Genomic DNA, 24,617 nt, shown 5'->3' on the forward strand with positions numbered 1-24,617 from the left:
TTCAAACATGATAATAACATGAACGTGAATCCGTAGACCCACGCATGTCTAGTGGCCCGTAGGCATACCGTCAAACATAATAATAACATGAACGTTAACCTGTCAGTTCACTCATGTCTAGCGGCCCGTAGGCACACTGTCAAAACATGAAACATGAAAATAAAAATAACATGAACGTAAACCTGTCGGCTCACGCATGTCTAGTGGCCCGTAGGCACATCGTCAAACATGATAATAACATGAATGTTAACCTGTCGGTTCACGCATGTCTAGCGGCCCATAGGCATACCATCAAACATAGTAATAACACGTGTCAAGGCAAGACAATAAACTGCTCTACTGGTCTATTCATGCATCACATACATAATATCAGTACTGATCATAATTTTAACATACGCATAATACTTGCAACCACCATGCAACTAGTAAAACATAATATCAAACAAAATCATGCTCCAAAGTCAACCAAGTAACTTGATAGGTCTAATCTAGATCGCCTGGCATGAAGGCACCAGTAATAATATCACTTATCTCAACTTGGTCACAAAAGTCCACGCAAATAATTCCTTAAAATCTTTGGAAAACTTAAATCAACCCAAAGTTGTGGCTTGATCCAAGACAAATTCCAAAACTTGATTCAAGTAGCCAATCTGATCAAGAATTAATTCCAAAATCAATAACTTATTTTTTTTCCACTATTACTCTTAATCCAAAAGAATAACTAACCAGTTTACACAAAACTTACCAAAACTGAAACTCTTCGATGAAGAGAATGGTCCTTTCTTTGTTAGCAACGCCTCGAAATCTAAATCCTGAAAGTCGACACAATGGGTAACACTAAAATCGTTTCCAACACCAAGAGGCACTTTAAAAAGACTTAACACCAAACTTTGCCCAAAACAATCCAAACTTACCAAATCTCAAAAAGGCAGTGGCGGGCGAACGGTGGCAGAAGCAAAACTGGACGGTGGGGCTGACATCGGCGAAGCGAGCGGCGGTCGATTGGCGCAGCGGTGCTTGCGGCAGCGACAGAACAGCGAGGCTGGCAGCGCTGCTCGCAGCGTCGACGGAACGACGAGGTTAGCAGTGCTGCTCGCGGGGTCGACGGAACGACGAGGTTAGCGGCGCTGCTCGTGGCATCGACGGAACGACGAGGTGAGGCTGTTTGCGACGGCGCTGGCGAGGAGGTCACGATGAGGTGAGGTTGCTTGCGGCGGCTAGGGCTGGAAGGAAAAAAAAAAAGAAGAAGGAGAGAAAATGGGGCTGCTTACGTGTGGAGAGAGAGAAAAAAGAAAATTTATTATTTTTTTCTTTTTTCTTTTTCTCTTTTCTTTAAACTTTCCACAAATATATATATAACCAAATTAAACTCTTCCTTTTCCCTTAAAAAAAACAAATTCCTTAATTATCTCCCAATATATATATATACTTATATATATTCCTTTTCCTAAAAAAAAAGAATCTAATATACACATTTAATTATCTCCATAGATAACCAAATCTCTTAAAATAAGCCAAAATAAAACTCAATTAATTCCAAATAATTAAATCATATTTTAGCTTAGCCCAAAAACATAAATCTCATATAATTTATCCAAGTAGCCAACAATAACAAAAAAACTTAATTACAAAATAAAAATCAGAATGTTACAATAGTTGAACTATGACTTATTGTTCATTAGATGGATTAGTGATACTTAAGGAGTTTTATGTAACTATAGGAGCAAAACGATATTTTTGGCCTAGTTGTACTTGCGAGCAATTTGTGAAGGATCATCACACTATTTACTGGTTATATCCAATAGACACAGAAATATTTGTAGTATGAAGAGTGTAGTTGTTGGTCTTTAGTGGGGTGACCGACAGTTAATGGATGTTGAATAATTGAATTAAAGGAGTTCAAAAATTATTCAAATTATTCAAGTACCATTAAAACTTCAATCTACACATCCATAAGATACCCTCTGTAGCTCAACATGGATTATTGAGAATTAATTTTGGATAATTTAAATTGTTCAAATTGGTTTCTTCAAAAGTATGTATTTTTTTCCAACCCTTTTTCTCTACCTTTTAAAGATACATGCTGTAAATTTTTATTTCGATGCATATTGAATGTCCTGTAAAATTTTGTTCTGTGAAATTGAAATTGGGTCGATCCCCGCTTCTGTTATAGAACTTAACAGTTCCTTCAATTGGTATCAGAGCGGAGGTTTTTTTGTCCTAATTTTTTTTGTTCCATAATTGATTTTACATATCTGTTGGTGGGTTGCATTCTGCATTTTTTTATGAATGAACTTGAATTTGTGCAATTTTTGGATGTTTACGAGATTAGACCTTAGTTTTATCGCTTTATTTTTTTTGCAAATTGGTTTGTAAGGACCCTTTGTTTTGGGGCATTAATTACAATAGAGTCAGTATTTCTTTGTTTTTGAGTCATTCATGAGTTTTTCAGTCGTTTTCTGGAGAAATCAGGCCAAAATTAAAAATTTTGAAGGATTTCGCAACTATACAGTAGCGTTGCAACGTTATGTCCTAACGCTGCAACACTGCGAAGGGTGGAACAGAGTCGAGATGGAAAGAATGAACTAGTTCGCCCGCAACTTGGTTTGTGGCCCGGCTGGTTCATGTCCAGTTCACTTGGTTCAAGCAGTTCGTGGCCAGTTTAGGTGTTGGCCGTTCCGGTTTGTGCAGTACGAGACCCGATTTTCCTGTTTTGAACCGGTTGGCTATTATTTTTGTAATAGTTAGTTGTTTTTAATTAATTAAATTTATATAAGTGTTATATTAATTTAATTAATGGTTTAAGAGCCCAATCCCAGTCCAAAAAATGTTTTAAATTATGCATATGATGTATGATTTAATTTATATATTTATGTTATAATGTATGCCATATAGTAAATCCCGCTATAGGTTATGCATTTTTCATGCATCATTTATATTATAAATATTATAATATATAGTTACATGATTTAATTTTATAGCATGCTCATGCATCATATAATATAAATATTACAATATATGTTTGCATGCATTAGTAACATAGTTATGCATCATTTATATTATAAATGTTATAATATACAGTTTGAATGTATGGATGTATGTATGTTATTAATTATTTCATTACTTTATTATATAAGTGTTATGTATGTTAAGTAATGAAATGGAATTGCATGAAGCATGTCACTACTTTAGGTTATTTTATAATTGTTATAATTTACCTAAATATGTGTTCACATGCAATAATTGGTTTTAATTTATTTCATTTCTTTTACAAAAGTTATAATTAAAATCAATAATTCAGAAATACAAGCAAACCTTGAGATTAAAATCTTTTTTTAAAAAAATAGTTTTAAAACATGATTTACATAGATCTAAGATCACATTTCTAATGAGATTAGAAATTAGTTTAATCTTTTAATCAGTTTAATAGGATTAAATTGGTTTTAATTAAAAAATTAAATTTGTAGCAAATGTATCTATAAGGGACCTTTTGTCTAAGGCTAGTTTTGTCTAGGCTGAGGTATTTAAGTTGACGGAAATGGAATACCCCTACCTGGGAACTGACCTGGAAAGGTGAATTAGAAAGATTTGCTACAAGCATGCAATTATTGATTAAGGTTTATTAAAGTATTTAATGCACATAATCAAAGTTGTTTAACTATCCAAAGTAAGTATTACTTTTGGGCAAATTTAAACAATCACTTGGTAAAATAATTAGCCATATTTTTCTAAGTTAAGTTAACCCTAGGTAAAACACTCGGTGGGCGGAAAATGGAGTATAAGATACTTCATTTTTTCTTTTCATCTTTCTCCCTCAAAATTTTCACACCGTGAGATCTATATTCGGCCTTAAGGCACCTTTGCTTGTGTCCCCCTATGAGTGGTGTTTGTATAGGTCAATACCCAGGTGAATGGAGAGAGTGTTTATAGTAAGTGGGAGCGGTATGTGTGTCAACATATCCCACGATCTCTCTCATCAGTTTGTAGTAAATTTTCTTGCTCAGCCTTGAGGCACCTTTGCTTGTGTTGCCCTATGGATGGCATTTGCATGAATATTTACTCAAACTCCAGAAATGGATAGGATTACTTTAGTTTTTTCCCCAATCGTTTTCCCCTACGGTTGCCTCATTGGAGCGGAACTCTAGAATCTAAAATAAGGGGTTACACTTACAAGAAATGTTAAGTAAGTTAATAGTTTCTAGACCGAACAATGTGAAAGAGTTAAATAACATGCAACGGAAGTATCAAGGATCTACAAGCATTCATATTCACTAATTTTGGCAAAAACTAAAGCATGCTCTTCTAAAAAGTGGTTTTTCAGATCATACCTTTGATGAACACTCCAAGAAACCATGTGTACAGCAGTTGTCTTCACTTGATATCACCATGAACCACCTCAAAGCCTTCCCTACTACCCTCTTGGAACTTTAGGCAAAGTTGTGGAATTCAAGAACAGCTTGAACATATAAAGAACCAAGAAGAGCTCACAACAATCGATAAGAAGAAGCCAATCTATTCACAGAAAATTTCTCTAAAAAAATCTACATTCATCCCATCCAAATGACTCCAATCTTCTTTATATATAGTAGATGAACATGCAAAGAAATGGAGTACATGGCTTGCAGCTCATGCTTGGAGAATCAATGTAGAGAGGATCATAGCCTTTGTGTGAGCATAAAGATGAAGGTAATGGAGAAAATTGAATCTCCATTTTGTGCAACCATGCAAAACCGATTTTCCATTTTCTTTTAAAACAAAAAATAATTTTAAAACCATTTTAATATAAAAATGATTTTCTTAAATTAATTTCATAAATTAATTTAATATTTGATATTAAATTAATTTTTTTGCACATTAATCATATTCATATATTTAATCATATTTAAATATATATTCTCTTATTCCGTTTAATTTGAACGTTTCAAATTAATTTCTCAAGCTACCCTAAAGCTTATCCATTTATGAGCTAGTAGGGGGACCTCGCGGACCTACAGATCATGGGCTTCAACAATTTGAGATTAATCGGCTAAATTCATTAGTCCGATCTAACCCCCATTCGTTAACTAATGGGACACTCCACTATAGCTCATAGTTGAACTCCCCTCACTGTAGATATATTATGTCCACTTAATAACCATAATCAGTAAGTCGATCCTTCCCAGGTTGTTCGTAATCACAGATAGGTCAAAAATACCGTTTTACCCCTGTGACTACATCTTGTTCCTTAAGTTCGTACTGATCCTCTAATGAACAATTCTGATTCATAATCTCTATGAATCAAATCCATTCTCTATCATGAGAAGGTGGGGCCTCGTTTTTTCAAGACCTAGAGTCAGTATTTAAGAGAACAACCTATCTGCTAACCCTAAATAGGATAGGAATGAATTTCATCTTGTAAGGCTATGTCTCCAGCTATTCATCCTGTCTTATCCCTAAAATGATAAGCTTATTGAGTAGTGTTATTGGACTACTCTCATTGTTTGTAGATCAAAGGATAATCCCGAACAAACAAGAGGTCATAGCTAGCTCAGGATTAAGATCGAGTTAACCTAGGTTATATAATAAATGAAATAGTCAGTTTTAACAGTAAACAGTCGTTATAAAGAAAAGTGACTATTTTTGTGGTCCACTCTATATGCAAACTCATTGCATAGGATGCCCTCACTCTCATGTCTCAACATGAATGATTTGTGGTTCACATCGTTTGTAGCGCCTTACAACTTCTTGTAACATCTACAGAGTGGGCCTTATCCAATGGTGTTACCAGGATGAGATACCCAATTTCATCCATATACTTATTAGACCATTTAGGCTATATACTGTCAATTTGATCCTGTTTATGTCACTACATAAAGTTATAGCATTCAAACTATAGCCAAGGATTTGTTTATTGGATTTTCATAATAAGATGCAAAATCAACAAGTCATTATTATTGATACAATAGAATGTTTAACACGAACTGCGAGTTCTAAGACATTCCCAACACAATGGTGACTGATATTTATAGTAACAAGGAGTTGTTCTGTATATTGGTTGAGACGGTCTCATTCCAGTTAAGGGGTACCTGATCACTTTATGGTGACTTTTGCTCTACCTCATTGAAACATCATTGCAAAATAGATTTCATATAGGATGCATTTTATTATTTTGCTAAATTTGATTGGTTTTTCAAATGGTTCATGCTTGATTTCTATTATAAATAAATATATATTTTAGCAAATTTATTATGAATTCCGCCACACTAAACTTATTGGCTTCCAACAAACATACTGACAAAAATTACACAACTTGAGAAAACACAATCAACACAATTTTAATCATCGATGACCTGAGATTTGTCCTTATGGACGATTGTCCTTTTATTCCTGCTCAAAATGCTCCTTGAAACGTTTGGGAGACATATGAGCGTTGGATACGACCAAATGAAAAGGTCCGAGTGTATATCTTAGCAAGCCTTTTTGAAGTCTTGGCCAATAAGCATGAGCCCGTGATCACTGGCCATAAGATCATGGAGTCCCTGCGGGGGATGTTCGAACAACTATCCACACAACTCAGGCATGATGCTCTAAAAAACATCTTTAATGCCCGTATGTAAGAAGGGGCATCTGTTAGAGAACACGTTCTCAACATGATGGTCCACTTCAACATGGCGAAGATGAATGGGTCTATCATTAATGAAGCCAGTCAGGTTAGCTTCATACTGAAATTTTTACCTGAATGTTTCCTGTAGTTCCGTAGTAATGCTGTTATAAATAGGATTGACTACAATCTGACCACTTTGCTTAATGAGCTATAGACGTTCCAATCCTTGATGAAAATAAAGGAACAAAAGGGTGAGACAAATGTTGCTTCATCCTCTAAGAAGTTCTACAAAAGTTCAACCTTTGGAACTAAATTTTTGCCTTCTTCTTCTGGCACAAAAAAGTGGAAGAAGAAGAAATGTGGAAAGGGGAAAGCTAACCCATCAGTTGCTGCTCAGAAGGGCAAGAAAACCAAGGCTACAAAGGGAATCTGCTTCTGTTGCAACCATGAGGGACACTGGAAGAGACATTGTCCCAAATACTTGGCAGAAAAAAAGAAGGCTAAGCAAGGTAAATATGATTTACTTGTTTTAGAGACTTCTTTAATGAAGAATAATGATTCAGCCTGGATAATAGATTCAAGCATCACTAAACATATTTTTTCTTCATTTCAGGGAATTAGTTCCTGGTGGCAATTAGAGGCTGGAGGGAAGGCGATGCATGTTGGAGTTAGACACGTCGTCTCAGCTATGGTAGTGGAAAGGCTCCGACTCTACTTACAAAAAATCTTATATTTTATTAGAAATGTATACGTGGTTCCAGGCTTGAAAAGGAACCTTATTTCTTTAAAATATCTTCTAGAACAACATTACTCTTTAAATTTTTATGTAAATAAAATGTTCTTTTACAAGAATGGAGCACATTTGTGCTAATCTTGAAGATAATTTATATATGCTAAGACCGTTAGTAGGCCTCATAAATATTGAACTGTTTAAAACTGTGGTAACTTAGAATAAAAAATTTAAAATTTCTCCTAAGAAAAATGCTCATCTTTGGCACCTAAGATTAGGACACATAAATCTCAATAGGATTAAGAGACTGGTCACAAATGAACTTCTATGCGAATTAGAAGAAAATTTTTTACCTGTATGTAAGTCATGCCTTAAAGGCAAAATGACTAAAAGATCTTTTATTGGAAAATGTTATAGAGCTAAAGAATCCTTAGAACTTGTACATTCAGACCTCTGTGGTCCTATGAATGTTAAGACAAGAGGAGGGTTTGAATATTTCATTACTTTTACTGATGATTATTCTAGATATTAGTATGTTTATTTAATACAACATAAGTCTGAAGCCCTTGAAAAGTTCAAGGAGTATAAGGCTGAAGTTGAAAACGCATTAAATAAAACCATGAAAACATTTCGATGTGTTAGACTCGTAGGAGATAGTTTAGGAACGGGTTTTGTTTTATTTTATTTAATTATTAAGGACAGATGGGTTTGAACATGAAATCATGCATTAGACATAACTGATGCGTTTGCTCCCATGTGTCTGGGGTCATGCGTCAGAATGATGATGCGTTAATCTTAGCATGCAATGACCACGCATTTCTATCACAAGTTTTCTTATGCTTACGCCGAGTATAACACAAACGCAAGTTTCTCGGGTGATTCGAGGTCGAACACGGAGACTTGTTACTCAATAATATTTGTGAATTGATGCGTTTAGGGCGAGGAATAAAAGAATAAAGCGAAGAAAGTTTAAACGACTTATACACTACTCCTACTCCTAACTAAACAGATTGAGCACTAGGAGGTTTACAATGAGAATAGGTAGAAACACAACAACCAATAACGCATAGTGATGTTTATTATCTTAAATCGTCCGAGTAATCCCAGCTCATTGCACTAACGCATCACACCTCTCGGTGGTCAGCCGTATGACTATATCTCTATAGTGCATGGTTGCGTTGAGCATAAGATTGTGCCTATCTCTAGGAATAATGCGAACTTGCTTAGTGCATTCCATCTCTTACCTTTTCAGGCGGTTAGATGCGACTATTTAACTTATAGACAAACAATGCAACATCTCATAGACAAGCGTTGCTACAGCCTTTCACCAAGGAAAGAGGATTAACTCATTATACTCGCACAATGCACACCTCTCGGTGGGTTGCTTCATGCGTTCTATCTCTAGGCTACACGATTAAGCATGCGATTGACTTTGATAAATAAACACTGAAGATAAAATATGATAGAAATGAAGATGATGAAGAAGACGGTAATGGAGGAATTAGGATTTTCATTGATCACAAAATATCTTAATATCTCAAGCTAAAATGTAATACAATACAGAGATTAGAAGGGAGATGAAGGAATCTACGTTAAGATTGCCGGTGGTGCCATGGTTGAATTGTGGAGATGTCTCTCTCGAGCTCTATCTCCGGCAAATGCTCCGATCGTCACTCGGTCTGGGTTGTGGAGATGAGGAATTCTCACTGGAAATCTCTTTCAGGCTCTCATCTGTGATCACAAACTTCTGCCTTGAGGCAGAAGCTCGGATGGTGTAAAATGAAGGTCTCAAGGGCTATTTATAGAGTTTGGACGCCGGCAGTTATCATGATGACGGTATGGCTCACTGCTACTTTTATTGCGGTATGGACACTGTCACATCGCCTTATCTTGTCGATACTCCTAAGGTATGCGTCCGAGCTTAATTTAGCTGAAGTTATCAACGCGTTCTACCCATCTTGCGATCTTCTATTATGGCTATCACTTCGTGGCTAGAATCTCCATTTGGTCACCGCAATTCCCATGCGCTGGATGCATATGATTACCGTTTGCGATCGCTTAGCTCATGCATTTGTCTTTGCGATCGCCTGGCTTCAACGCATGCGTTTGTCTGCTATGGCTTATTTCAAACGTATGCATTTGATTCCTGTGATAGCTACAAAAATAGGCATTTTGGCATGGAGTAACGCATAATATTGGGGTCAATGAGAATTTAGGTGCTAATTGACGCAAAACTCATTTTTTTGCAAATTCTAAGTATTATCACTTCATTTTCTACTTATTAGCCCTCACGATTCTAAATAAAAGGTTTTTAATAACTGGTATTTCTGCCAGTTATCACTTATACACCTACTAGAACTTTTTTTCCTCTTTAGGCACGTTAAATGAAAAAGAAAAACACTACGACTTACTCAATCCACCAATCCTCAGTACCTCAACAGTTATCAAGACCTACTAATCCTTACGAAATTTCCTTGAAACAATTGACTCATACTAACTTCTGCAAACCATTGTACAAGTAGTAATAATCCACCAGTACATAAAGCTTAAATAGGAATACTATTAAGTGCAACTTCCATATAACTTTTAATTTGTAAGATGTAACTAACGATAAAAGAATCCGTTGACGAGCCATAGGGATATTCTGGACTCACATGTAAGTCAATTTACAAAACCTAAAACTTATATTCTAATACCAATTGTAATTACCCGACTTTTCAACATTTACTAATAGAACGTTACTACATGCATGCATTGACCTTGGATAAAATTTTTAACTTTTTGCTCAAATAAAAATAAAATGATTTTATATGTCAAATAAAATTAGTAAAATTTCACTAAAACAATTTAAAAAAAAAATTCGGAGTCCCCCTGAAAACCTAAGTCTAAAACTGGAAAACAATTAAGAACATGAAAGTTTAACATAAAAAGTTCTAGAATTTCAAATACCAAGAATCGTTTCAAATACGAAAACATGAAAACATGAGCAAAAATTTTTGCCTAATCCCAATGGCATGATTAAGAATTTTCCTTGTCATTCGTTGTTTCATCCTTGCCCTTACCTGAAAAGCATTTCATAAGAAATGGTGAGTATAAAAATATTCAGTAAGTGACCCACTACAGGACCTACTAGATGAATTTGTTAGCCTTCTTATTGAGACACAAGTAGACATCACGTATCATAGGCATAAACATAAGGGGCGAACTCGAAGTCACACTTTCATAGGTAGTGATCTCAAAGGAACACATATCATGACAGTCTAATGATCTCGAAGGAAAAAATATCATGGCAGTCTAGTGAACCTGAAGGAGCACATATCATAGCAATGATGGTGATCCCTTAGGGACACCAAAATAGTTATAAATGGTAAACCCGAGGGTTCACAAACATAAGATGTACACTATCCAATAGAAGTGCTAACAATCACCATCAGTTCAACATGCAACATACAACATCCAAATTTTTTTTATCAAACCATAAACATGTTATCATGATCTTAGTAGCATAATTTATAGGTTTCTAGAACACCCTCAATAGTCCATCCATTAGCAAAACATAGCAAATCATTCCATCATAATAATATCATGCTTTCATGTGTATACACAATCTTAATATCAACTTAGTTAGGGTGCCTGATTTAAGGGTGAACCAGTAGTAAACCACTTACCTGGAAACTTCCAGTAATCAAGCAAATTAGTCCATTTTGGCTTGGATTAATCTTGACCCAAATCCTAAATAAGAACCAAAATTGAATCCAACTATTAAGGCCTAATTCCCAATCTAAATTTACTTTAAACAATTACCAAAGTGTGGCTTATTCCAAATTCGCTTGAAAACTTCAAACCATATTTTCAAACAATGCAAAAACCATAATTAAGGGTCATAAACTCAATTTACAACACCACTGAATCAATCTAAATGAATTAGAAACCTTAAACTTTACCAAAAAGTCACTAGAAGCACTTGAACTTTGTTGAATAGCACACTAATGGCCTCTATCGAAACTTGAATCTACAACAAATATTATGGGTAAATTAATTCTGCACTCAACACTTAGTGGATAACAACAATTTGAAGCCAAACAATCCATGAATAGATTCAGAAACCTTTCAAAAGAACATCTAGAACCAGATTAAAACTCACCACTATCGGCAGATCTGCAACTACTGTGGGGTGAGCAGATCTGATCAACGGCATGGCGGGCCAAGCATATTCGATCGATTGGCGAGGCGAGCAGATATTTAAATATATATACTGTGATATATATTGGAGTTGATGCCCTAAATCTCGTGGGTCTTGTAGTTTGTAATTATAATGTACAAACGATTTATTTATTTAATAAAATCTGAGATATTTTATTTGACATTTAGTAACATTAACCCACAAAACCAATAAACTAGCATCCGAGGTTATCTTCTATAGCTTAAACATGTATGTAGAAATATATAAGTGGATCATGTTTAAGTGATAAGCTAAATGGTTTGTAGTAGATGGATAGGACTGGGTACCTTATCCTGGCGATACTATGAATATGACCTGCTTTGTAGATGTTACAATTGTTATGAAGTGCTACGAATGATCTGATCCTGATCATTCATGTAGAGACATGTGAGTAGAGGTGTTATATAGAAAGGGGTTTGTATAAAACTGAACCACGAAATGAATAGTCTCATTATATAATGTCGTTAATAATAAAGACTTACATTTCACCAGGATGACCATAGGTGACATGATCTGAATCCTAAGTGAGTTGTGAACCCTTGCCTTCCTTTGATTTGTATGAGTGAGAGTGACTAGATTGTCGACTCACTAAGCCTACTATTTTGGAGATTCGTCTGATTGGGGAATTAGGAAAATAACTACACAATACAGAATTCACTCCTTCTCTATGTCGGGGTAAGTAGATAGGTTACTCCACTAAGTGATTTCGGGGCTTGAATAATGTGGTGCCACACCCTCTCTTGGGCTGAGAGCTGTTTGGAAATAGTTGGACTATGACTTGTTGTTCATTAGAGGGATCAGTGATATTTAAGAAGTTAGATAGAACTACATGGGGAAAATAGTAATTTTGGCCCGGCTATACTTATGAGCAATTTGTGAAAGGTCATTGCACTGTTGATTGGTTATATCCAATGGACACAGAAATATATCTGTAGTGCGAATAGTGCAGCTGTCGGTCTTTAGTGGAGTGACTGATAGTTAATAGATGTTGAGTAATTTAATTAAAGGAGTGTAATTAATTATTCAAGTACCATTGGAGCTTTGATCTACAAGTACATAAGGTCATCTCTATAGCTCAATAGGGATTGTTGAGAATTAATTTTAGATTAATTTGAAAATTAATTATATGTGATATAATTAATATAATGTATTTTATTCATCATAATATAAAATTTTTGAGAGGAATTAAATATTTGAATATGATTCAAATAATAATTATATGGATAGGATTCATATAATTAAATTTGATGTATATTAAATGACATGAATGATTGAGAGAATTCAAACTATAAGTTATATGGTATTTGATATAATATAACAACTGTAGGTTATGTGTTATATTAGATATAACATATAATATAATATATACATTATAATTATATATTTTTAATTAAATTAAAATAGTTTTAATTTAATTTAAATTTAACTCCCCTGGTTTCTCTCTTTTGATGGAAGTAGGAGGTTATCGTGATTTCTCTCCCTAAAAGACACAGAGTGTTTGTGTTGCAATTGCTCTCTTCCAAGAAACGATCCAGAAGAAAAAAATTCTCTCAAATCCTTCCCTTCCCTCTCTTCCAAAATCATAGCAGAGCCCATACACTCCTGCTAATTCTCAACCCTATGGAGAATACAGAGAAAAATCTTATGGTGATTGCCATTTTGGTTTTTCTGTTCATGAATGCTCGTGGAGAGGCGATCGTGAAGAATTGGTTCTTGAAGGGTAAGTTACTTCTAGACTAATATTCTCCTTTAGATTCTGTGGAGTGCATAATTGTTGTTCTCTGTAATTTTGTATTATGTGAAAACTGAAATTGGGAACGATCCTAACTTCTGTATCGGACCTCATGGTCCTTCAGTAAAAATCGTTTATTTTATACGAACGATGATGATTTTGTATTTAGATTTCTTGTTTTATGATATGTACACTTATATATATGTTCTATGTTGAACATTTCCAAATAAACTATAAGAATATATCACATAATATAAAAAATCAACATGAAAGATGAAATGAAAAATAAAATCATATTACATGTCATTTTCTATTTCCGAATGAAAATGAAAAAAATTTATATTAAATGCATTTTCTCTCTCTATTTGAAAATGAGAAAAAATCGTATTAGATACATTTTCTCTCTCCATAATAAATGTCTCACGGGCATCGAAAATAAGAGAAATAAATATAAAAAACGAACATAAATAAATAGAAAAAAGTATTTTTCTTTTCATAATAAATGTATTTCTCTCTCATCATTAATGACACTAAAATATGGAAGATATATATAAAAAACGAACATAAAAAATATTAAAAAAAAAGTAAAACTATCCAAAATAATACTAAAAACATTTTTGAAAAAAATTAAAATTTGAAGACAATTATGAAAATATATGGCCAAAAGTGACTTTTTATTTAAAAATCCCCAAAAGTCGTGTTGCTTGATCCAAACTCAAACAATGTGTTAAACCCCCAAATACTTGGGTTTTTCATTTTTTAGCATGGAGCAGACCATTAATGAAGGTGAAAGGAAAATTCTCAAAAATAACCTTTTTTAAGTTTTACCTTTTACCATTAGCATGTTTTTTAAAAATTCATTAAAATAGTTTTTTCTGGTACTTCTCGATATACATCTATCATCGAAATTTGTATACAAAATTAACTTTTTCAATTTATATCCAAACTATCGGTTCTTTTGGACTTTTTCGGTGCAATCTCGACCAAGATGAGAAACGAAATTCACACAATTTTATCAAATCTTTTTTATCTTTTCATTTTTAAATCACACCACCAAATATGATAGAATTTGAAGAAATTTGAAAAAACAATCGGTAAATCCATTTAAATAATCAGATTTGAATTCCGTAATTGGTAAGAAGATTTAGAAAAATTGCATAATACTTGAAAAAATTATGTGGATCTTCCCTTTAAATACTGTCAAATACAGGATAAGACTTTTTTCAAACGGATACCGCTTTCGACTTTCATGTCTTACCTTTTCCAATAAGTTCCATTCCAATGTATGTGCCAAAGTCACTGAATGGGTAAGTCGCCAACTATGAGAAATCCACCAATCCACATGTTTGTGAGTTGGAAATTCGAAGATTAGTGATCCCACCGATTTTGATGTTGGAGCTTTTCTAATTAAATAGATAGGACTCACTGGCACGCGAATCTCAGTAATCACTTGTTCTGATTCTACATTTGATCTGACGCGCTACGGAACCTCCACCGTGTCAGGGGACCAAGCAGGGACGGAGTAGTAAGGGCCCTTCTCACCTCCTACGAGTCATCTGACGGAAAAGACTTTCTGAATGGAGTAATTATCCTCGGGTTAAGATCCTCGTTTTCACAAGGTCATCCCTAGCGAAGCAGCTCTCCAAATAGGGAGAATGAGTTGTTCCATTTTTCGTTAACCCCGACACCATTCAAGGTCCCAAGCCTTCGTCATTGCTTAAATAGCCCCTTTTTAAGCGCAAAAGACGAAACGTCTTCTCATTTATTTTGAACGAGCTCACCCCATTGCCTTCTCTCTGATCAAACTTCTCAAAGAACTTCTTCTGCTCGACGATATATTTTTCAAATCCAAGACAGGAGAAGGACATCTGGAAGCTTTTGGCTTACTCCTCTTCTTGTTCTATTGATCAGAAGCATCCAGCCTTGATTCATGGGGCACGGAACCAACATGGTTGATAGCAATTGTACCCTGGCTCCCTGTAATACTAGTAATAGCAGCAGGAAATCGATCTTTTGAATTTGCTTTTAGCAATCGAGATGGCGAAGTCTTTGATCTTCGAGTCGATTCTCATCATGCCGTCCTTAACTTGTACCGAGAAGATCCAAAAGAATCGATATTTGAAAAAAATATTTTTTTTTATTCAAATCTTGATAATGATGTAAGCCAAGAAGGACATTTATCGAATTTTAAAGAAGAATGCTAATCGAAATGATGAAACTTAAAAATGGCAATTTCCCACCAAAAAAACAAGCCTTAAAATTTTGGAGCCGTCCCTCCAAAAGTCAAGCTATACATACATTAGAGTCAAGGTTTTGGTCATTTTCGTCGTTGGACAAGTTTCCAACTTTGTTCAAAATAAGTGGCCATAAAGATAACAGGAAATTTTCTCCCCCACCAATGATATTATAAAAAGTGGGCTCCAGCTTTATTTTTTTTATTTTTTATTTTTAAAAAAACTTACATTCCATAGTGAGTTGTGGTTCGCTTCAAACTTTGTAATCAAATCTTGGAATCTAATTGAAGAATGAAGGGTGTTCAATCCGATTGTAATTGAAAATTCCGTCGAACCCATAACTTTTACCATTATCATTACTAATATTGTTAATAAAAATTATGAATTTGCCACATTTATTGATACTTTTACTTTTATCGTTACTTTTATCGTTACTGTTACTGTTAGGTGTAACAGTCAAATATGACAGATTCATAAATCTATATAAAAGTGATCAAAGGCAATTCATTTGTGTTTGTGGCTTAGGCTTATTATGATTCATCTATCAACAAAATCTCATTCCTATTGCACCAAATTTCATTATAATTTGGTAAACGTGACCTTAGATTGAATTAAATTGAAATTAAATCCAAAATATAGGAATATTTACTAAAATTTATCCATTAAAATTTTGTTTACCAAAATTATCTTTACTCAACTATAATTATAGAGGTTGAAAGTTTGATCCTCATCTCGTGGTTGTTGTAATGAAAAAAAGTTTGGATTCAAAGATTTTTTTTTTCTTTTCAAAATGTTTACAAAATACATTTTTTTTAAATTATTTTCGAAAAAAATAGATACAAAATACTTATATGTTTGGTTACATTTTTTCAAATGTGTTTTAATATACAAATTTGTTTGATTTAACTCTAAACTCAAAAATACTTCTACAAATGCTAAACTATTCTTACAAAGACTGACCATTAGATACAATGAACTAATAATTTTATGGTTAATTTGTGAATTTGGTTCTTATGATTTGATAAAAGTTAAAATTTAATCCCTATGACTTATAATTACAATTTAGTCCATGTCATTTTATAAATCTCTCATAAATATTTTCTATGTTAGACATTATTTTTGAGTATTTTATCAAACTATAGGGATTATATTTTAGGTTTGCAGTAAAAAAATCGAGGTAGTTTGAATTACATTAATAAAAATCATATATATCAATATTAAAAAGTTAGAATATTCGTTAATATATCAGTCTATAATCTTTGTCCATAAATCAGTCTTATTAAGAACCTATAATCTTTGTCCATATATCAACATTAAACAAAAATTTATAAGCTCAAGGACGAAGCATAAAAAAAAATGAAAAAAAAAATGATAAGATAATTGAATGAGTTGTCTATCTCCAGAGTGGGTAATTTAGCTTAATTTAACAATTTAAATTCAAATCCTAATTTAAAGAAAAACATAATAATTAAAAAAAAAAAAACTGATAAGACTTATAAGCACAATATCAAATCTTCGTTTGCATGTAGATAATTTTACGTTATTGAAAACTTTAGAAAAAAAAAAAAAATAAATAAAAAATATTATTAATGTAAATATAATGAAACAGTATACATATACATTTAAATTTGTTTAAAAGTCATAAGATGTTTATTTACTATTTAAATTTATTTTTAAAATTTTTTGTTTTTATGATTTTTTTCAAAAATATCTATTGATATCGACATTTTATCAATATTTTTGTCAACATCCATATTTTAAACCATACTAATAAGTGGTAAAGTAAATAAGTAAATAACACAAGATAACTGCTCAAAAGATCCATTTTAAAGACCCAAAATAGCGGAAGATCTAAATTTTGAAAAAAAAGTCAAATGACCCTTTGATGATGACATGATTACGTAAAATTACAACATTATCCTTGCTTCTTTTTTTTCTTCATATTTTTTCCTTTTTTTCCTTTTCCTTTTTCCTCTTCCTTTCTCCCAACTTTTTCTCCGACTTCTTCCATTGCATCTTCTTCTCCAACTTTCTCTCCGCCGTGTCTTCTTCTTCTCCAGCATGTTGAGTTCACACGAACAACTCCGAGGAGAGCGATTGTTGATGTCGAGCACCTGACAAGACTATGTGAAGAAAGGAAGAGTGAAACCGATGTGAGGAAAGGAAGAGTGAGCTAATGAAAAAGAGAAAAATGGGTCTTTCCCGCGTGTGAGCGAGAGCGAGACCCATGAGAAGGGAAAGAAAAATGGATCTTTTTCGCGTGCAAGCAAGATCACTTTTTCGCATGCGTGCGAGTATATTTTAGTAATTTCATTTCAAATTGACGTCAGCAAAGAGTCATTCGATATATATTTTTTCATTTTTTGTTTAATTATTGGGGTCATCCACCTCAAACCCAAATAACAAGCATATGATTGGTCCGATTCAAAAATTGAGAGAGAAAATGAAACTTGTCCCACTTTTGAAAGTGAGGTTTTTTTTTACTTTTATCACCTGGTATTAGTATTACTAAAAGTGAACCTTGCACATGCAGATTGTCCTCTTGCTCTCACCCCTCTCACTTTCTTAATCTCCTCTTTCTCTCTATCTGCTCTCTCCCTCGTGTCACTGATGTTGATGTTTTGATGGTCGAATGATTAAAGGGAAAATCATTAAGAAAAGGTAGAGGAACAGAAAATTAATAGTGATTTTGGATGTATTCAAGAGAAGAAAATTCTTACGGACTTTGGGATTGGGTCAAGTAAACCATTGTCTCAATGGTTTTAAGGCATCCATCAGGCATTGGTCTATAAATTGTTGTTGTTCCTTTTCATTCTTTGTAAAATTGTGTGTGGTTTATTCAGTTTGAGTCTGAGTCTGCTCCCAAAATGTTTGGTTTCAAAGACATGCCTCAGTCTGCATCTTCCCTGTTCACGGCCTATGCTTCCTTCGCCACCACAGCGATGATGCTCCGTTCAATGACCACTAATCTTCTTCCTCCTCAACTCATCTCCTTAATCTCCACCGTTTTCTTCTACTTTTTCCCTCCCAAATCCACTCTCATCACCACTCTCGTCATCGACAAGAAGTGCGACTTCTTAAACAACCAAGTCTATGAAGCCGCTGAAATTTACCTCCGTACCAAAATCAACCACTCAATGGACCGTCTCAAGGTCTCCAAAACCCCAAGGCAAAAAACCGTTGTTCTCTCCATGGAAAAGGGTCAAACAATTGTCGATCATTTTGAAGATATTCGACTCCAATGGGGATTCATCGCTACAAAGAAGCAAAAAAATAATGGATTCACCGAAGAGAACTGCCATTATGAGCTTCTGTTCGATAAGAAATTTATGGATAGAGTCGTTAATTTTTATTTTCCTTACATCTTACGGAGAGCCAAGGAGATTAAAGCGATGGATAATGTTGCTAAACTCTGTGGCTCTGGTTGTTCATATGATGACGAATCCGGTGGCCCAAATCGTCAAGGCAGGTGGGGATCTATCAGACTGGAACATCCCGCCACGTTTGATACTCTGGCGTTGGACCCTGATTTGAAGAAGATGATAATCGACGATTTGGATAGATTCGTGAAGAGGAAGGAATTTTATCGAAGGGTTGGGAAGGCTTGGAAAAGGGGTTATTTGTTGTATGGTCCTCCTGGTACAGGGAAATCAAGCTTGATCGCCGCCATGGCCAATTACCTCAAGTTTGATGTCTACGATTTGGATCTCTCGGATATCCACAGTAACCACAGTCTAAAGAGTTCATTACTTTCCACTACCAATCGCTCGATTCTGGTGATCGAAGATATAGACTGCAGCGTGAGTTTGCAGAATCGAAAAAGAGATGAGAGATTTGAGTCTAGAAGCGAGGTAGGGTTTTTTTTCTCCATCTTTCCCCCTTTCGATTATTGAATTGAAATTAAAAATTTCTACGATGATTTTTGCAGTTGACGCTGTCCGGAATGCTGAATTTCATAGATGGATTATGGTCGAGTTGCGGAGATGAGAGAATCATAATTTTCACGACGAATTTCAAGGAGCGATTGGACCCGGCGTTGTTGCGACCGGGTCGAATGGACGTTCACATAAACTTGGGTTACTGCACCTCAAAGGCGTTCAAGGTCTTGGCCACCAATTACCTGGGCAGCAAGGCCACTGGTCACCGGCTTTACGAAGAAATCGAAGGGCTAATCGATTGCGTCAACGTGACTCCGGCGGAAATTGCGGAAGAGCTAATGAAAAGCGACGACATTGACGTGGTGATAGAAGGTTTAGGCAAGTTTTTGAAGCTTAAGATAGAGCAACGGAAGGCGGCGAAGAAAAAAGCCGATGAGATTGTGGAAAAAGATAAAGCAGCGTCGTAGTTGGAGAAATTATTGGATAGCACCGCCGGAATGCCTTTGTCTTCTCCATAACTTTTAAATATGGATTCCACAAAATCAAAGTTTTTTCTTTAGTCTGATAATATAAAAAAGGCTTGTGAGTGGAATAATTTGAGAGAATCTTCTTTGTAATTGGATTCTTAAGTAGAATTTGACGTGATTGTAAAAGTTTTTTAAATTAGAAAAAAAATGCTCGTGTAATTTAATATTTGTTTTTAAAAAGATTCTAAAAGTAGTAGCAATATTTTAGAAAAGTAAAGATTTTTGGGATAAATGAGATGTGAAATATCATATTACCATTCAAGGAGAGAACCCAAGTTTTTTAGGGAAACTATTAAAAATAGGACAAAATTTGGACGTGTAAAGAGGCTTGGGATGGAATTTGAAATTAAAGTGTAATAGGACAAATGGGTATGTGCAATGTCATAATTACCCCTCAACAAGAAAAGAAGCTCAGCCATTTGATTACAACAGCGACTTCTTTCCTTAACGGCGAAGCATAGAACAAAGACTCTCAGTCACGACGACGGTCCACTACAAGGAAAAAACAAAACAAAACAAAAGCGTCCGCTTGATTTCATTTCGATATGCCCCATTAAATTCTCCCATTGGCAACCCACGGACCACAAGCGGATTTTCTTTGCTTTTGCAGCTCCTCTCTGCCCTCCACCCCAGGTGATCGCTTTTGGTGTTGGACTTTTAATCCAATATTTTACCCTTTTTTTTCTTCGCAGAGTTATTTGCCTTGGAAAATTTGTATAGATGACCCTATTTTGGGACCTACACGAGATCTGGATTCATTCTAAAAAATATATTTGAAATTTGATTTTCTACTTACGTCAGTCGTGTGTAAACGTACCGTTCTAATCCCAAAATGCGTGCGAGGCCATATGCAACTCAAATTTCTCACTCTTACTCTTTTCTCTCCTTCTCAATTCATGTTGCCTGCTTTCATTTTTCCCTTGATTTTTCCCTTTCTTTTGAATTCTTCCTCTCTCTTCTTTCTCGTCAATTTTGTAGTTTTTCCTTCATTTAAATTCTCACTCTCACTTCTTCCTCTCGTTTCTTGGTCTCGCTCTCGCTTCTTCCTCTCATTTTGATTTACGCTCCAACTTATATCTTTGATTCAAGAAGAACAAGACGTCGACATAAAACAAAAGAAATCACCAGAAAAAGAGGGCAACTGAAGAAAAGAGGGTGGGAAAGAAATCTCGCTGGAAAAATGAAAAAAAAAAAAGAGCGCCATAAACATAAATCACCGAAGTAGGAAAAAGGAAAATTACTAAAAAATAAAGGATGCCATGAATAGAAGAAATCACCGGAAAAGAAAAAAGGAAAAAAGAAGAAGAAAGGCAAAAAAAGAGAAATTGTACAAAGAGAGAAGAAGAAGGGTTAAACTGATAAATTCAATGATGATATCAACAGAAAATAAAAAAATCGAGTAAATTGAAAAGTGAGGCCAAATTTCGAGATAGTTCCTACTTGGTACCAACTTTCCCTTTGCGTTGTTGAAAGAAAATGATCATTTTCGTTATTTTCCTTTTTGAATGTATATCATCAAAACGAATTTATAACTTTTTTTATAAAAAAAATCCAAGCCCAATATATTAATGCAAATAAGAGAATGCCCATTTATTTATACGTTAGTAGACGACTTGGATAGTGATGCCTACTCAACCTTTGCAAAAACTCTTTCTTCATCTTCTCAACAACTTTTTGTTGAATATCATCGAGTATTCCATAAAAATCAATATGGATTTCTCATGATTTAGAGTGAGTTTACACATGTTTGATCAAAATTTTTAACTATTGTTTCTTTATCTCGTAATTATCTTTCAACTCCAAATCAATTTTACATATTTTTTTAGGTGATTTTAAGTGATTTTTTTTAATCATCTCGCAACCATCTCACAATTGTCTTCCAACTTCCAAACTTGAAAAGTCTAACTCAAAATCATCTTTATACATATTTTAGGTAATTTAAAGTGGATTTACACATGTTTAAGGAAGTTTTCAGCTATTGTTTTTTTATCTCACAACCATCTAGCAAATTATTTGGAAACATCTAGCAATTATCTTCCAATTTCTAAACTAAAAATGCTTAGCTCCAAATTATTTTAATACATTTTTAGATGATTTAGGGTGGGACTACATTTATTCTAGCAAGGTTTTTAGTTAATGTTTTTTATCTCGCAATTATCTTCCAACTCTAAATCATTTTTATTATACTTGTTTTAGATGATTTAGGATGGTTTACAATAGCTAAATGTGTAATGAATGTTCTACCTCCCAATGTAGTGACAAAAGTTCGTCAATCCAAAAAAAGAGAGATACTTGTCATATTGTTTTAGGTCATGTTGGGGAGGTATGAAACACACCTAATGTTTGGCATATTATTTGTTGTTGGAGATATATGAAATACACCTAATGACTTATTATAATCTGTTTGTTGTGAGATACTTTTTTAAAGAATTTTCAATATAGAGACAAGATAAAAGATTGTTTATAACAAGATATATACATTATAATTGAATTCATCAAATAATATATACATGAATTACAAGTCTCAATACATCAAGGTATTATTCCATAATCGGAAGACCAATTGTAAAACCCAAACCAAAACAAAGATATATTCGTCCATAATCAACACATAATTGGAAGGTATACACATTATAATTGAATTCTTCAAAGAATATATATATGTATTGCAAATCTCAATCGAACTCTTTGAAGCATAATAAAACCTAATGTTGTTGCTTCACATGGTAGATGGGAGCGTTTCTTAAAATCATGGATATTTATAAAACCTAAATCAAGACATAAAAAATATATACATACAATTGAATTAGAAAATAAATAAACATAAATGATATACGAATCTTTAATGTCGGTTTTAAATTGATATTGTAGGCATACCTATAATGTCAGTTATAAACCGACATTGTAGATGACCCTAATTTTTGAATCCCAAGACAGTTTTTTAATCTTGATTTTTTGTTTCCCTCACACTCTTATTTTCATTTCCCTCTCAAATTTATTTATTTTTTAATTTAGGTTTTTTTAGGAAAGAAAATCTCCCACTCCCTCTCCTTTTCCCCTCTCTCTCCTTCTCCTCCTCCCTCATGTTACTCCCACTAAACCCTTCCCCATTGAGCGTTGCTGCAGTCCGACTGGCACGCCCACGACCTGTAATGATCAACAACGGTATAGAAACCACCAGCAAGTGCCGAGGACCATGCTTCTCCAGCGAATGCGAGTAGTACAACAGTAGTGTTTTGCTCCGACGAGCGCAAGCAGTACGACGATGGTGCTTCTCTGACGACGACAACATTAGCGTTTCCTCCTATTCGGTGCATTTCGACACTTACTCTTTGAATTTTGACATCGGATTTGAAATACCCACTTCCTAAGGACTCTAAAGAGTAGGATTAAGTGAGTTTGGACACCAACCAACGAGGTTTTAGGTCGTTTTGGGTGATATTCAGGAAGTCCTGCTTTGGATTTGGATCAAATCTGTGGTGGATGGTGGAGAAAAAATTGAGCTTGCTATAATTTTAAAAGTCCATCAATGTTTTCATAATGAGTTTCAGAATTAACTCCTACAGCTGTATTTTACGATTGATGAGTTTGTTTCATGGATTAGCTTTAATATCTTGTAATTTCCTCAATATTGCAGCTATACTTACAGATGAGATGGGTCTGGGGAAGACAATACAAGCCAGTACTGAATATTTCTATTAGCAATTGTCATTTGAAAGACACATGTTGGTATTTTTTTTTTCTATTTCTTTAAGATAATTTTTGTTATGTGGCTTTGTACTAATTCTTATCAATTTTGTTATTAAATGACCATTTTCTTTTTTTATCATGCAACAGAAGATCAACTATTAATTCTATATTCATTCTATGATTTTCTTTTTCCGTGTTTTCTAGTGTGCTTGAAAAAGCTAGAAATACGTTGAAGTGTGATAAGCATTTATCAATTGTCTTTTAGGTCTTAAATGACTTTGATAATGTTGAAACTCTGTGGTTTGCTAAATGCTTTTACAGATATTTACAAACATTTCTATGCCATGCGAAATAAAAAATGTACTAGAAGTATTAGCTCCAACATTCTTGGTAGAATACCTCCATTAGTAAGCTTGGATCAATTGTCTTTTGGTAGAAATACCTCCATTAGTAAGCTTGGTAGAAATTACAAATCGCTTGAATCATTTTTTTTTTTTTGTTTGTAGAAATACCTCCATTAGTAAAAAATAATTAGTGCATTTTCTCTAATGCTAGTATTCAATATCTCTTTCATTTTATGTACAATGTTGGAGACAATGGAAGTGTTGTTTGGGAGACTTACAAGTTTGCTTTCTACTATTTTAGAGTAAGGTTCTTTTGGAAATTAGTCAAATTAGAATTTGGGAGCTAACTCATTTGTGCAATAATGAAATGACTTTGAGTGAAATTTTTCATTGATGTGTAAGGCTAAATTTTGATTCTTAGGGATTTGGAAGGAAGATAGGAAGATTGCATTGGACATGTTTTAAGAAGATTGACAAGTGGTAAAGATACATCTTGTTGGGGTTGATGCCCTAAACTCTCGTAGGGTCCTATAGTTTGTAAATATCTGTATGAACAAACGCTTATGATGTAATAATATGAGATATTTTCTTCATTGTTGTCTATGAAATATGAGATATTTTATTTGCATTTACCACAAACCAATAAACTAAGATCCCTGGTTGTCGTTGTAACTTAA

At 34.1% G+C, this 24,617-nt stretch overlaps 1 protein-coding gene and 1 long non-coding RNA gene across 2 annotated transcripts; one reads left to right on the top strand and one right to left on the bottom strand.

Moving 5' to 3' along the window:
- Positions 1 to 17,306: 17,306 nt before the first annotated feature.
- Positions 17,307 to 18,119, bottom strand: LOC120074046. The gene is made up of 2 exons (XR_005480872.1): positions 17,995 to 18,119; positions 17,307 to 17,624 (listed from the first exon to the last, which is right to left on the bottom strand). It is a non-coding gene; the product is annotated as an uncharacterized LOC120074046 (long non-coding RNA).
- A 112-nt stretch (positions 18,120 to 18,231) lies between these two features.
- Positions 18,232 to 20,647, top strand: LOC120074045 (AAA-ATPase At2g18193-like). Its single transcript, XM_039027025.1, has 2 exons — positions 18,232 to 19,352; positions 19,430 to 20,647. Exons 1-2 carry the CDS (start codon positions 18,369 to 18,371, stop codon positions 19,844 to 19,846), a joined length of 1,401 nt encoding a protein of 466 aa, XP_038882953.1. The 5' UTR covers positions 18,232 to 18,368; the 3' UTR covers positions 19,847 to 20,647.
- The last annotated feature ends 3,970 nt before the right edge of the window (positions 20,648 to 24,617 follow it).

The sequence above is a fragment of the Benincasa hispida genome, chromosome 3, assembly GCF_009727055.1.
Source record: "Benincasa hispida cultivar B227 chromosome 3, ASM972705v1, whole genome shotgun sequence".
NCBI lineage: Eukaryota > Viridiplantae > Streptophyta > Magnoliopsida > Cucurbitales > Cucurbitaceae > Benincasa > Benincasa hispida.